The following is a 15,699-nucleotide window of genomic DNA, read 5'->3' as shown; positions in this document are numbered from 1 at the left end:
CTTCTTTCTTGAATCTTTGGAGTTAGACAGGCCACTGAGCGGGCTCTCCTAGGAACAGAGCAGCGTCGTCAGCATAGTCCAGATCTGTGAATGATGTGTTAACGACCATTATTCCGAAGTCTGCCTTTCTCAGTGGTTTAGGATCCAGGCAATGGCGCAGCAGAATAATGTCAGGCAACAAGGATACAGCCCCGACGGACACCTAAGGTGGTATAGAAAGGGATGGAACGGTCATTTCCGACACGTAAAGTGGATGCGCTGCCCACGTGCAGTTCCTGAATCAACTGAAGCAGTAGTGGTTGGACACCGGTTGCTTTCAGGACCTTCAGGGCCTTCTCGCGATCCACCGAGTCGAAAGCTGCCTTGATGTCAACGTAGGCAATGTGGAGGTCTCTCAAATTCATGGTGGAGTTCTGACATAAGTCGGAGAGCAAGCACGGCATCCAGAGAAGACTGGCCCCTTGTAAAACCAGCATATGAAGAACTATGGCCCTGTTTTGAGCAGATAATTTCCCTCACGCTGTGTGAGCCGACTGTGAAACGCTTGAGTGCACATCCAGAAATGGGACAGTTCATTTACAATTTAGGGGATCAAACGTCTAGCTACTTCGTAAGAAGTGGCAGGAAGCATGATGTTTATTAAAAACAAAAACCTTACAGTAAGTACGTAGGAGTAATAAATCAATTTATTTGAAATCAATTAAGTCGCATATGTAGAGTAGATTACAAACATTATGCAGAAATATTTTGAACATAGTTTTATTATGACAAGAAAATTCATTTTGCACAACAAACCTGATTCGTCCAGATATTTCTGTAGAAAAAAGGACATGAGACCCTTCTACTAATGTGTTGAGTGTTAATTTTGTGTAGTCCTATATTTTTGGAATATTTTTTAACGAAGTATTAGCATTTTTGGCATGCCGCACCATATATTCTGCAAAAAACACCCAGCTATTAACTAAATGCAGTGATCCAGCCACGTCGAGTGATGTTCAAGTCGATGAAAAGCACAAAATTCCACGATTAAAATATACTTTTGGACATTAAAAACGCTACATTGTTGAATCAAAATGCTTCTTAGATACATGTTTACAATTATTGTTGAGGCATAAAGAATGATGAATTAAAACAGCAAAAAGCTTTGCCAAACGACGTATTCTGCTTTCGATTGAACGATGTTTGTGCTTTGCGCGGTTTGAAGAGGTCTAGCTTTCCACCACATAGTTAACCCACTAGCCATATGGCTCGGTGTCCAGACTATGGAGGTGCAAGCTCTCCCAAACGGACTTCATTATTTGACACAAAAAGTGCCCCCTTTTCCAGTCCACCAATCACAAAAGCTTATTTTATCTAGTTTCATAAACTCTGCGACTTCTGATGGTGCGAGATTGCTAGCGAGTTTACCGTTTAATTTAGTGGGACAGACCCCGCAAAAAATGACAAAATGTGGTGTGACCTCCATAGGAAACTGATTATTTCAGTCAAAATGCATCTTTTTCAATCAGGCTCTTAATTATATAAAAAGTGTACTGCTTCGAAAGAGGAATTTATACTATACGATGCCGAGCGACTTTGTAAGTTTAACAAAATCAATTTTCTAAAACTGATGAAAACGTCTCCCGAGTGTGTGAATTTGAAGGGAATTTCCCGTGTTGAACGGGTCGCCGTGAAAGGCGTGGAGCAGATGCACACTAGTTGGGTCGCCGGTGACGGTGAGTAGGGGTTCTAAGAGGGAGAGCAGAACATGGCTCAATACCTTTCCCAGGACAGTAGAGTTATAGGTCTGTAACTGCTCTTTCCTTAATGTTTTTAAGTGTATGGTTGCTTTTGAATGGCCCTTTTAAAATAAAGGACCGACCTCCTTCCCTTGTCTCTCCATGATGTTTCTTATTTTGGTTGTGCTTGAAATTATTTGGTTGTGCCTCAAGATATTATTGTGGCTTACCTCCAGTTGTAGCAATGGATAACTTAAAATGGTTGTCTAGCGCCCTCTTTCGTCGTGTTAGGCTACCTTGCGGAGATGTCAGAATGAGATCAGTACCATTTGACGATGTCATCAATAAGTCATCCTCTCCTAAGAAGAATCAATTGAAAGCATGTTTACTTGTTTATTTTGAGATATGTGAATGGCAAATCCAGAACCCATGTGTATCTGACCCATTTCCGGGTACCTGCACCGGAAAGTGATTCGAAAATAAAGGATTCAACTTAGATTTTGGCCCTTTTTGTCAAAAATTTTTACCAGTTTCTGGATCGTTTTGACTCAGAAATGGATTTGGCTCAAATGCACCTGGATCCGGGTGGTTCTGATTGGATGTTTTTCTTTGAGTGCAGTTTGAATATTTTTAAAAGCTTAAAAGAGATACCACTTGTCGGTCACCTAAAATAGTTGTCGTTCCTGCTGACAGAGTTTGACAGAGTAGTGCAGAGTTACACATCTTCATCCAAGAGTAAAGAGATCTATACACATACAAATGAAAACATAAGATTGTTGGTAACAAAGATAACTGCAAAATATCTACATAATTATGCTAAGGAGAATAAAAATAGAGTCATAAGCATAAGGTCTTTAGGTAATATTTAATAAGCATTAGAACAAAACTCTCTTACAATGTATATAACAAACTGAAGTTTCTGTTTTGCCTGCATTGCTTCGTTGTATGCATGAATGGAAACCAAATTTAACAGTAACATGCATTTTAAGTAATGTTTGACTTATATTGACTGCTTATGTGAATTAACTTACTTCCCAGGTTCCATGTTAAATTTGGCATCTTGCCGACTTGTCATATCAGCAATATCTTCTCGAGGAGCTTGAAAGTCAGTGAGGTTGTACACCTCCTGTCTGTCATCAGCCGTTACAATAATCATCCCGTCTCGTATAGCCACCGAACCGGATGCATTGGTGCCAACCACCATACAGGGGACGATGTCATCCAATAACTCTGCTGAGCTACTCACACAATACTCTGTCAAATGGAAATGATTTTGTTATCTTTAACCATCGTTTTTTTAAGACTTGCAGTAATTCATTGCTGACTCCCCACACCATTGAACAACAATTCAGGTCTGGCCTCATGCTAATTGATTTTAAAGAGTGTTAGTTTGGCGCTGCCTACCTCATATGAACATCATCATATCAACATTTTAGTAGAAACATGGAAAATAATCTACAAACATTGTACCATAATGACTGATGGACTCATCGTGAGGTTTGGACCAGGAGGTTCCTGTACTTATTGGGTCGTCGTTCCTCTGCACGTCAGGTGGATAGACTTCCTCTTCAAACTTCTGACTAAACAAGGAGGTGGTATTGACATCATCCACAGAGGGTTTCTCAAACAGAGCCGTTACACCTGGAGTGATGAATGGATTCAAGTTAAAGAGCCATAGAGCCATAGATCAGAAGATCAACAGGGTTCCGGAACTCATTCCTTGCACAACATTAGTTTGTTTAAGGAACAAAATAAGTATTGAGTAAAACTCAATGTACTTTTCTTTCTCTTACAGTTTCATCCAAAGAGAGTTTTCCATCAGTATTGACCCACTGTGAGTTACTGGTTTATTGGTTATGAGGGAAGATCCATATACAAGGCTGTCACATGATCATTCATTTGTCACTTATATGTTTTAGTGTTGAACCTCTGTATATGAGTTTGAAAGTGGCCATGCAGGTGACTTGTGTGATTATGGCTACACGTTTTCAATCATTTCAAACATCCATGTTTCGTTACCTACCATCAGATTCTACCACAGTCTCCAAACCAGCTCCATTGATGCACTTGACAGTCACGTAGTATGTTGTATTGTGTTGTAGTTGTCCTTCTAAGCTGCTATTGTAAGCTATCTGGTTCAACCCAACATTGACAAAGTCTTGTAAATCCACAGCACCTCTGGATGTTCCAATGGCCCAATAATGTTCCTGAATGATTGCAAAGAGCACAGCATATCATCAGAATTTCTTTCTAAACGGTTTTCAATCTATGCGCAGAAATCCGTTGACAGAAACTTGATCTAGTTCTTCATTTTGTCTTTACTGCCCAAAAACCAAAACCAAACCAATCCAAAAACTTGCATAAATCCCTACTCTCAATAACAACTTAACTAAAATATTATACCAATAAGGTAAAACAGGTAATTTACCTTGATTTGGCTTTGTAAATCTATGAAACTCCACAACACCTTGATTGTGGAATTTGAAGACTGGAACTTTGTTGGCTCATACTCGTTGCGATTGATATCAATGTAGAAGAAAACATCTAGCTTAGCTGGTGTATCATCAACGTAGAAACCGTTTGAAGATGAAATTGCTTCTTTTCCATTCCCTATGACACACTTAACTGAGGAGATACAACATAATAATACAAACAATTATTAATTTATAAGTGCATACGGCGTGTCATGGCCTAGCAGTAAGGGCACCGGATTCAAGCTCTGGTTTTTGATCAGCAGAGTGTAGGTTCGAATCCCGGTCGTGGCATTTGCTACATAAAATTGAGGAGGTAGTGCTTTCTGCCCTACCAGCCAGGCTTCAGATTGACGATACCCAATCTTTTATCCGTATGGACTGTAAAGGGGGTATTATGAGCCCTAAGTAGGTGGCAACAGCCGCTGGAAAAAAACATTGTAGACCACACTTTGAAGTGGCCAACGGCCTTGTGTGTCTGGCGACTTTAACCTAAACAGAACAAATCGATAATGGCAATTGTAAAAACAATTTGTTACATAGAGAAATAGTTGAGAGCATTGTTTCCTTACATTCAAGTCTCTTATCAAACTGTTCACTATAACCAAACCTACCTGTCATGAAGAAAGGAGAGGGGAAGCCATCCTCTCCTGAAACAGATAGAGTAGCATTTTTGTCGTTCCTTGTGGTGTTTAGGACTTGATCCAGTTTCAGCAGAGTCAGGTTGGTGAGTGTGAATGTAATGGAGCTTTCCTCCATGGAGCATGACTGATTACACTGGTACCAATCACATGGATTGATACACGGTATACACGGCCGGAACATCTAGGCAAAATGTTTACACAACTTACAGTTAAGATTTTATATTGGGTGTTAATTCTTTTTTTTTGTGCAACAATTAGTGTCAAATTAATCTTTTTAAATGAAGCTTTGTTAAAAAACGAAGTACACTCTATCCTGCATGTCCTGTGAAATAATTAAAAACCCACAATACTTGCTGATTAAATCTTGAAAGAGAACTAATTGCAAGGATCGTGGGTCGAATCCCACCCGAGTAACATGCCTGTGATATTTTTTCACAGGACTCGGGAAAGTACCGAGTATACAGTGCTAACACACATCGGTGTATGAGTAAAAACCAAAATTCAAATGCCGATGCAAATTTAACATCTCTTACAACTGAACAAGTTTTGAAAATACTTGACGGGTGAGATGGTTTCGTTAAATGGACAGTAGAAACCCAGCTTATTACATCTTAATGAACCACCAACAATTATGCACAGTTTTTGTTTTTTTCGAGCCACATTAAGTACAATACCTCCTTATATTCTACAATGTCAGTCTTTCCTGCTTCACTGCCGACACCAGCGAAATATCTGGAAACAGGACTGGTACCTGCCCTGAATGGTAACCCATAACGGCATAGCTTGCTAGCATCTGGAGGCATTCTGTAAACATACGTTACAAGTGTTCCATTAATTAATCCAGTTAAGTCCTATGGTGCTTATTTTTCTATGCAGCAATCTTGGTCAGGTTTGCTTTTAGTAGGCAACAATTTTGTTTTTTTATGTTGAAGAAAAACAAAACATTAAAAGATGCCCATAGATGATGTTTACAAATTATGAGCAAAAAAGATCTCTAGCATTGTTTCCTTTTTGATGAAACATGATGCTCGTTCTGTACGAATAACCCCCAAAACAGATTAGGTGATTTAATACTTCGAGCATCACTACAATAACACAACAATACTAAAAAAAATAAAAAAAAATATGTGTATTTGGTAAGGGAACAATGGCACAACATTGTTGGACATACCCTATGTTTCGAATAGTTGCTGTAGCAGTCGGTGGGTTGAAGGGGTCATCTAGATCAGCAACATAACTATCTTTGTTGAATACATGAAGGATGAGTTTGGTGGATGAAGACATGACAGGGATACCGGTCAAAGAAGAGAGAAGATTGCCATCGATGTAGACATTAAATGACCACTCGTCCTGTCAAAAAGTTATAAGAAATGAAGCTTACTGCACAAACAAATTAAAAACTTTAACCGCAATGAAAATGAAAAACCGGGAGAAATAGTTAAAAAAGTAGAATAAAATTGTATGTGTACTTTGCAATGATGTATCCAAGAGGTTTAAAGATGCTATGTCAGAATTTTGGCCGATTTGACCCAAAAATTTTGATTTAAAATTTGATAGGTATTTTGATGGGGGTCGAGAAAGTTACAAGCTTTCATTTGAGCCATTGCTCAAAAAAGTCCGCCAATTATTAGTAGCAGTGAAATAAAGTGCTCAAAATTAGTTTTTGTCGGGATCCCGACAATATATCACGTGACCAATTATTATGTGTTTTATAAGAAACGTTTTAAATTTTTGTCATGGTTCCTGACCATTAAAAGTAAAAGTTAAACTTTTTTTCGTTAGAGCGGGTGATACTCTTTGAAACACCATTCATTCAAAAACAACTTTTTTTCTAATGTTTGGGGCCAAAAATCTGACATACATGTAGCATCTTTAATGTTACAAGTTTTGTTTGCGGTTTTACAGCAATTTGTACGAGTAAAGGTACCTCTTGTGCATCAAATGGCACGACATTGAATTGAATAGAGTAATGATGTTCCTCCATGGACGGGTCAAAGTGAAGATTTACAGGCTGTGACGTCATCGACCATTCATCTTCAAAATGACGACACCACAGCACGGCTTGTGACGCATTGCCATCTAAGGTAGATGTCAAAAGTAAATAGAGTCATAAGAAGTGAGCGTAGCTTGATGTTTCTTGAAACATGCTTCTTGAAAGTAAGTATTTTGTTATTTAAAATCATAATAAAACAAAATCATTGTACATACGTAGATTGTAGATTATTAGTTATTGACCTACAACTTTACTGATTACTGTTTTTAAAACTTAACGAGTTTACATTTTAGCCGTGTTTATAACTGGATAAGTTAAATTCCCGATAAATTCAGATGTTTACAATCACAATGTGCAAAAGTTACTTACTTGGATGCAGTTGCAAGCCACATGCTCTCTGTGTAGTCCATCTACCGCTGTCTGCATCAGAAATGTTATCACCATCTGCGTCTTTCTTACGAATGGTCCATGGTGTTCGTGTCGTTTGGTTCACTACTTCCGTGTTTACTTGAGCTGAGTTTACAGTGGTCATGTCTGCCGTTTCTGTCACCACCAACTCATCTCTTGTGCCAGTAACAGAGGTTGAGCCATTTATTCCAAGGAAATCTTCACAGTTGCACTGAGGGCAATCCGACTGTTGTCAGAAAAATAAAGGGATTCAGTACTACTTAGATCATTAACTTTCAGTCTTAGTAAGATCACTGAATGGACTCAAGCTCACCGTGATACTTCCGTTATTGAGCAGGATGCCATATAAGTATAATTTGGTTCTTTGGATAGCACGTTATGCCTTAGGTCCCTAGTAGGATTAAGAATGCACAAACCTAGAAGAGTTATCATGGAAGAGGAGTGGTAAACCCCTGAATAGTCCAAATAAGGCTTCCTTTGTTTCATTACTATCATAAATATGTCAACAATACAAAATTCTGAACCCTAAACATGACTTGATGTAAAAAATAAAGGAGTAAAACAGAACTCTTGAAACATACATGTACGTAGGGAGTTGATTACAAAAGTATCTTTCATATCGATTTTGTGATCGATTTTGTTTTCTTAAAATTGTTAGACCTGCTGAGAAGTGGACCCTTTAATTAGAGCTGACCACATACTAGCCATGGCAGCCTTACACTTTCGTTTTGTACTACAGTGACGTCCTAGATATCAGGGTACATGTACATTTCTGGGAACGGGCCTTGATAATAGACCCTTCCCATGAAATATGTAAATTGCACATAGCGCGTGCGCACTAATGTTTTGGTTGGCAAAATGAGGGAACATCTCGCTGTTTTGTACACGGCTAATGGGTGCGTGACGCAGACGCGATTGCGCGTCTGCTTAGTGCACAACTCTATGACGTTTGCCAACCAACAGGGTCTGTACGCATGCGTGAATGTGATTAGCATATTTCATGGGAAGGGTCCATTAGGACTCTGTATCTGTGTACAGAGGAAGAGTCCTGTATAGGGCTAACCACATACTATTGTTACAATGTGACTGTCAAGCAGTCGGATTGGGCGCATTTGGGCTACATGTATAATCACGACTGTTCTAAAAATGACTAATTAAAAGTAGACTTTGCAATGATTCACACAAATGATATTTTTCAAATTTTGTAAAATGCTTTTTTTACTTCGTGAACTTAACACGGTCAGAGTTTTTTTGAGAACAAAATGGGTCCTGCAAAATGCCAAAATGCAAAAGACAAGCGCATTACCGGATTGAAGGGTTGTGTATAGCAACACTCGCATATCCCTTCTTGCCAATTCTCAGGTTCAACAAAGTCAAAATCTCCGACCACTCTATCTGGACCATCCCAGAACAAAATACTTGTGATGCTATGAAGGTCTGATGATGCAGCCAAAAGATCAAACTGAGACAGAAAAATTACAAAAACATAATAATAGTCAAAAACAGGCAGGTTTGAAACCAAATGTAACACCGTAACTTCGTAGCTTTGATGCAAAGATATTTGTAGTATTCTGTTGAAACGTTGGTCCTTTGTATACAACATAATTTTTGCACTTTGGGTAAAAAGAAATATTTGTTAATCATCAATTTCACTGGGGATTTGAATATTTTTTTTGAAGCAACAATTAAAGTTGTCTTTTGTATTGGAAACAAAACTTGGTATACATTCAAAGTACTGGACACATTTGGTAATGTTATTGTCAAAGACTATAGTATTCTCACTTGGTGTAGCCCAATAACAAATCTGTGAACATTTTTGCTAATTTTGGTCTTGAAGTTGCAAGAAAATAATGAAAGAGAGAAAAAGAATTATGTTTAATTAAAATGTTTTAGCGAATTTACCTCTTCCTCAAAACTATATTACTTCTCACAACGTTTTATATCAACGGCTCTACGTTGCTGTACCAAGTAAGTGTTTATGCTAATATCATTTGTTTTGAGTTGTTACCAAAAGTGTCAAGTGCCTTTAGTTGAGCAAGGTTTTGATAAATCCGGAATATACCTTGGTATATTTTCAACTCACTACAGACTTTGTTTTGAGATGAATGAAGTCTGATTTGTAAAAGACAAAGCTTTCTCTTGCCTCTTCCACCTAGTAACAGAAGAACCTTTACCTCGTATTCAGAGCTCCGGACAATGTGTGCATTAATGACGTATGCTCCGGAGAGCATGCGGGGTACCCTAGTATCTCGCTCCATCTTGATAGACACACTTTCAACAGATGCAAACACCTAAGAGAAGCAATCAGGTAAAAAGATTAGAGCTATTATACACTTTCGGCAAGGAAAACAAAAATTTCACAGATTTACAAATAACTTACAGGGTTTACAGAAGGTAATGGTGAAAGACTTCTCTTGAAATATTATTCCAAAAAATGCTTTACTTTCGAGAAAACATTAAAACAATTATCAATTCTTGTTGTCGAGAATTACGGATTTATTTTAAACACATGTCATGACACAGTGAAACGTGCGGAAACAAGGGTGGGTTTTCCTCGTTATTTTCTCCCGAATCCGAAGACCGATTGAGCCTAAATTTTCACAGGTTTGTTATTTTGTATACAAGTTGTGATACACGAAGTGTGGGCCTTTGGACAATACTGTTTACCGAAAGTGTCCAATGGCTTTAAGGTACAAAGTATTGTTATTTTCTTTTGTTTGATTAGTTATGCCACCGTTGCTATTTCTATTGAGGAAACTGTAATTACTTCGTAGTTATTGAAATCTCAGATATAACTTTGGTAAAGTTCGTTGTCATTCTTCTACCAGTAGACCGTTATTTCCCTCATTGTCTCCAGAGAATTAAACAAAGAGCCTAATCGCTGCGATCTAACAGGTGAAATTCAGGTGTCAATCCTGTATCTTACCTGTTGGTTTTGGTACTCTATATCCCAGTTGTCAATCCTCATGTTCCAAAGTCCGTTGAAATCCAAAGCCCGCCACCTTGGATCAGTGAAAGAAGTGTTCATCAGAGGGCAGCGTTGGCCCTCAGGGTTGGGCTGGTGTAATATCGTTCCTGATATGGAGGACGACATAAACAGGTTGTTAGTTAATGTTGTTTAAAAATGTAATTGCCCTAAAAACACCTTGAATATAATGTTAAAACACATAGAAAGATATGTACTAAGACAGCCCAAAACAGTTTCCTTCACATTATGTTTAAAAGTGGTCTACCATTAAAGTCATGGTCAAATCATTTGAACATAATACATTTTAAGCAAATGGTTTTCGCACTGTTTTGAAAGAATTTAATTATCCATGAATAGATTGTATATGTACCAGTGACTTTTCCTGTGCTGTATGAGTCTGTCAGATCATTCATGAAATTGTCTCCATCAACAACTATTCCAGAACTTGGCTCTGATTTATCCACAAAGATTGGTCCTACTTTGGTTACAATGCTGTCCCCTGCATGGTTCGTGGCCTTTAGCTCGACAAAATATGGGCGGTTGGTCTGCCGGGAGGAAAATGACGATGATTTATTACTATAAAGCAAAGATGGATTCTTTTTCATGAGATCTATTCAATGAAAGAGATTAATTAATTTCTTAGTTTTGTTCGTTGACAAACTATGACTAAGGAGAAAAAAAGATGTAGACTGAAGGCAGAAAAAAAGGGGGAATATAACCAAAAGCTTTCATTTCAAGCGTTAACTTGAAGAAACAAGAAGAACAAATTTGTTAGAGAAGATTAACCTATTGAATATTCAGAAATAAATAACTTACCACCAAGTCTAAGTCTACAAACGTAAACTCTGAAATAGCTGGATCAAGAACCAGCCAATCCTGACCAGGAACAGGAGTAAGGTTACCGGCGTCTTCCACACTACACGATGCAGCTTCAAGGATACGGATATTGAAGGATTTAATTCCACTTTCTTCATCTATGTAGTCCTCCCATACCACATGAATGGACTCGGTGCTAGCTGTGTAAGTCACCAGCTGTCACGAAAACAAAACAATACTAAGTGTTAACTAAGTTTTTATTTTCAAGAACCCATTTTACTAAAACAACCAACTTGAAACTTTGCACTGTGGGAATACAGTCTAGTGCAGTTTGCGGAGACAGATACTGTTATTGAACTCCCCCTCCCCTCCCCTCCCCCACCCCCTTCCCCTCCCTCTCTCTCTCTCTCTCTCTCTCTTAAGGAGTTGTGGTGCTCTGATGAGAAGAAAACAATGGTTAACTCCTGGACGTTTCGATCAGTGTGCTCTGACCAGAGCAGCTGAACTACTTATAACCGCCGCTCTCATTGTAGAACCACTACAATTGAATTATAGAGCGTCGCACAAGGTGACCCATCAAACCAAACCTCAGTAAATTCACTTTAAGGGAAAGTACACGTTTGGTAATCACTCAAAACAAATATTACAATGTAATAATTAACTTGTATTAAAAAAAAGTGCATGGACAGTTTGCTGCCAGTTATGGTTCAGATAATCAACTCATCACTTTCAACTGGGGTTGTTCCACTGAGCTTCAAATCTGCGAGGGTCATTCCTTTGATCAAAAACACGAAGCTCGACCAAAACTTGTTGAAAAACTACCGGCCAATCTCACTTCTTAGTTTTATATCTAAGCTTCTGGAGAGGTGTTGCATGCATCAAATTAACGATTACTTCGCCTGTAACAGTTTACATGCAATCGCACAATCTGCTTATCGACCTCATCACTCCGGCGAAACGGCCTTACTGCGAGTTCAGAACGATCTTCTTCTTGCTATTGATCAGCACAGTGAGGCACTCCTCATCTTACTTGATTTTAGCTCGGCGTTTGACACCATAGACACGCCATTTTGCTTGGACGCCTTGAGAGCCGGTAAGGCATAACTGGGACTGCTTTACAATGGTTCAGATCTTACCTGAGTGACCGTTCCCAAACTGTGACCATTGGTGAGGCTGCATCCTCAGTGCATCACATACCCTGGGGTGTTCCTCAAGGTTCAGTTTGCGGTGCTTCACTGTTTACCTTCTACACAGCTCCAATCAGTGTTATAATGACAAAACATTGCCTCAATCATGTCATGTATGCTGATGATACTCAGCTCTACTTACTCTTCAAGCCATCAGAGGGCACTGCAGCAGTTCATCGTCTGGAGGACTGCGTGAAGGACAACAAACTCCAGCTTAATAACAGTAAAACAGAGATTCTTCATTTTAGCTCTCGCTTCCGCAGCTCAACAGATCTTCCACCAGCCATGATCGGTGACTCAGTTGTCGATTATTGCACCGAAGCTCGAAGCCTAGGAGTTGTTTTCGATAGTGAGCTTCGCATGAAGGTCCATGTCAGTAACATCTGCCGAGTCGGATGGTCCTTCATTTACAGGATAGGCAAAATCCGAAGCTATCTAGACGAACCAGCGACACTGAAGCTAATACACGCCTTCGTGACATCTCGTATTGACAGCTGTAACAGCCTTTCTATTGGCCTTCCAAACACTGAACTAAACAGACTCCAGCGCCTACAGGATGCTGCCGCCAGATTGGTCTGTCGAGTTAAACGTCACGAGCATATAACCCCAATCCTCCAATCACTCCATTGGCTACCAGTTTCACAACGGATAATCTACAAGACTCTCATTCTTACCTTCAAAGCACTCCACAACCTTGCCCCTTCGTACATACAGGACCTCGTTCGTTGTCATCAACCCACACGCACCCTTCGTTCCGCATCCCTTAACCTCTTGCAACTGCCCTCACCTCCTCGGACATCTACCTATGGTGGCAGAGCCTTCAGTATCGCTGCCCCCTCCTTATGGAATAAGCTTCCATCACATATTAAGGACTGTTCATGTATTGACATTTTTAAGCGTCATTTGAAGACATACCTTTTTAGGCAATATTATCTTAAATAATTGTTTTTGTAGAGTTGTTTCTACTTTTTCACTGGCTGGTCCAGATTTGCCTTGTAGCTTTTTTTGTAATTGTCTTTTTAAACCGTTTTCTTCAGAAACCCTCTGTATTGTAATGTTGTATTTTGTAAATTGTTTTTTTACCTTTGTATCTAGCGCTTTGAGGCCTTATTTGGCAATTTGGCGCTTTATAAATATCTTTTTTATTATTATTATTTTTATTAACTTAAAAACTGACTTGGTAACGAGCATTGGAGAGCTGTTCATAGTACAAAATATTGTGGGAAGTGGCTCCCTCTGAAGTAACATAGTTTTTGAGAAAGAGGTACTTTCTCACTAAAATAATAAAAGATTTCTAGCTAGAAGTCTTTTATTTATATCTGAAAGCCACAAAAACGTCCAACAAGGGTGTTTTTTCTTTAATAATTTTCTCGCAATTTTGATGACCGATTGAGCCCAAATTTTCACAGGCTTGTTATTTTATGCTTATGATGGGATACACCAAGGGAGAACACTGGTCTTTGACAATTATCAAACATGTACAGTGCCTTTAAGGATACTTTAACAAGGGTGGCCTTATAATGAACAAGTCTCATTGTTCTTAAAAATATTTTTAAGTATCTTGCGGTCGTTAATGCTGATAATGAGAGTATTAAAAAGTTAATATAATATGTTTAATTTTAATTAATTCAATGACTTTGCATACCATGTCGTAGAATGGTCCAGCACGAAATCGCCCTTCAATGGGCGGGGTGATATCAACCGAGAAGTGACTAGTAGAAGAGTTACACTGCCCTCCTTCGTTCATTCCTTGAATAAAAGAGTTGAACATAAAACAGTGAATTAGAAACCTTCACTGCATCACTGACGATAAAAACAAAAACATTCAATACCGATTCAGTAACCACTCCAAGGAAATAATGAGTCTACAATAAAGAATGTCTCACCAACAACCGTCACGAAGTATGAACCTTCTTGCTGTAGACTCAGTCCTTTGATCTCCTGATACGTATCCTTGCCAACAAAATGCATCTTACTTTCATTAAACGTAGTCTTGGCATCGTCTGTTGCTTGCAGCATGTCCAAACAGTCCATGTTCTCTGGTGACACAGTAGCCGAAGCGGCATTGCCCAGGCCAACATAGTAGAGTAGAATGGGGAAGGTTGAGTCAAATTCTTCCCATTGGAGTTTGACTTCGGAGAGTGACTTGACGTACTTTGGTATTTTTACCTCCGTAGCTGATTGAAACAAATGAGAAAAACAAAATCTACCTGTCAATTGTTGTAGTCCCCATTTTCAAAAAACAAGAATAATTGTTTTTGCAGCATCAGCGTTAAATTTTATTATAGCAAGTTTAGTTGAGCTGATGAAACCATACATAAACATATCAAACTGTGAACATTTGGGATTAGTCCATTTGTGTGTCATTAGGAGCAAGCAATAAAAAAGCATGCACAATTTGAAGGGCAAAACAGATTTTCCTTTAATGTGGTTGTATCAACCGACATTAGGTGAGTTTTTTATTTGATTTTTGTTTCTTCAAATCATTTCAGACGGACATATTCACAGTTAAAACATAATTTAGCACAACCTGCATAATTCGTAAGCTTTCGGACTAAATATTCAATCTTTACCACTCGATACACATTGTATTGCTTTAATAACACATCCTTAACATACCCAACACTTGACTACCCACACCAGCTTGTATCCCAGTAGAGGTGACCTCAGCAGTGGAGAAGCTTGCACTATGACCTTTGACCGTCACATAGTACGTAGCAGTCAACACCTGTAGATCAAGGTTATTGAAGGTGACCGATGTATTCTGACCAACATTAGTGAATGGTACTGTGTTGTCTCTAGTCTTTGGGTAGCGACGATCGGTGCCCACTGCAACCTCATAATAGTCAACTGCCTGCTCTGTGACATGATCTTTTTTCGTCTTAGCATTTCCTATATTACACCCAAACACATTTAAAAAGAATTTAAAAAAGGATCATTTTGAGTATACGCACAATAAAATAGTTTAACTTAACTTATGAGTGCCTCAAGCCAGCATACCGATATTTACCTGTATGTTTAACGGCTCTTCCTGGTGCCCCTTGACCAAAGCCGCTCCAGCTTGCCGATATGGTGTCAGTTTCTTTTTGGTAGGATATATCAAAGCCAACAAGGAGACCATCGTAAACTTGACCAGGTATGAGTGCCTCTCGTTTTACGGTGATTCCATCAGAGCGGAGTGTGATGGGTATGTTCAGAGCGTTGGTAGCCCGCACCACGGTGTAGTAGGTCTCGCCGTCAATCATTGCAATATCTGTGTTTGTATCTGAAGTACGATCTGCAACGTAACAATTGTAAGTGAAGATTGCCACACATAAAGCATACACTGTAGTTGCCAAAGTGATTTGAATTAAAAATATATAAAACCAACTGAACGAACTAAGAAACCAAGTATTAAAACTTCACTCTGTTTCTTGAAACCCTAATATTCGAACAGTATTACCTGAATAGTCAATTTTCGGTTTTGTCAGTTTTACTTCTTCTATCTACAAAGA

The 15,699-nt window shown here is 38.8% G+C and overlaps 1 protein-coding gene across 3 annotated transcripts in view; it reads right to left on the bottom strand.

Moving 5' to 3' along the window:
- LOC139944885 (uncharacterized) overlaps positions 1-15,699 on the bottom strand; it is a 175,711-nt gene that overhangs the window by 18,585 nt on the left and 141,427 nt on the right. For all 3 annotated transcript variants that reach the window (XM_071942035.1, XM_071942037.1, XM_071942036.1), the window contains 20 exons: positions 15,216-15,482; positions 14,825-15,097; positions 14,092-14,382; positions 13,851-13,954; positions 11,019-11,234; positions 10,573-10,747; positions 10,161-10,309; positions 9,409-9,525; positions 8,541-8,696; positions 7,196-7,460; positions 6,761-6,912; positions 6,005-6,183; positions 5,508-5,637; positions 4,804-5,014; positions 4,147-4,343; positions 3,742-3,925; positions 3,189-3,359; positions 2,750-2,972; positions 2,384-2,463; positions 1,949-2,077 (listed from right to left, as the gene is read on the bottom strand). In XM_071942035.1, the coding sequence (XP_071798136.1) occupies positions 1,949-2,077; positions 2,384-2,463; positions 2,750-2,972; positions 3,189-3,359; positions 3,742-3,925; positions 4,147-4,343; positions 4,804-5,014; positions 5,508-5,637; positions 6,005-6,183; positions 6,761-6,912; positions 7,196-7,460; positions 8,541-8,696; positions 9,409-9,525; positions 10,161-10,309; positions 10,573-10,747; positions 11,019-11,234; positions 13,851-13,954; positions 14,092-14,382; positions 14,825-15,097; positions 15,216-15,482 (3,669 nt within the window). The remainder of the gene's footprint in view (positions 1-1,948; positions 2,078-2,383; positions 2,464-2,749; positions 2,973-3,188; positions 3,360-3,741; positions 3,926-4,146; positions 4,344-4,803; positions 5,015-5,507; positions 5,638-6,004; positions 6,184-6,760; positions 6,913-7,195; positions 7,461-8,540; positions 8,697-9,408; positions 9,526-10,160; positions 10,310-10,572; positions 10,748-11,018; positions 11,235-13,850; positions 13,955-14,091; positions 14,383-14,824; positions 15,098-15,215; positions 15,483-15,699) is intronic.

This window comes from Asterias amurensis, chromosome 12, assembly GCF_032118995.1.
Source record: "Asterias amurensis chromosome 12, ASM3211899v1".
Lineage (NCBI taxonomy): Eukaryota > Metazoa > Echinodermata > Asteroidea > Forcipulatida > Asteriidae > Asterias > Asterias amurensis.
The sequence above is the reverse complement of the archived record's forward strand: the minus strand, read 5'-3'. Positions and strand labels throughout refer to the sequence as shown.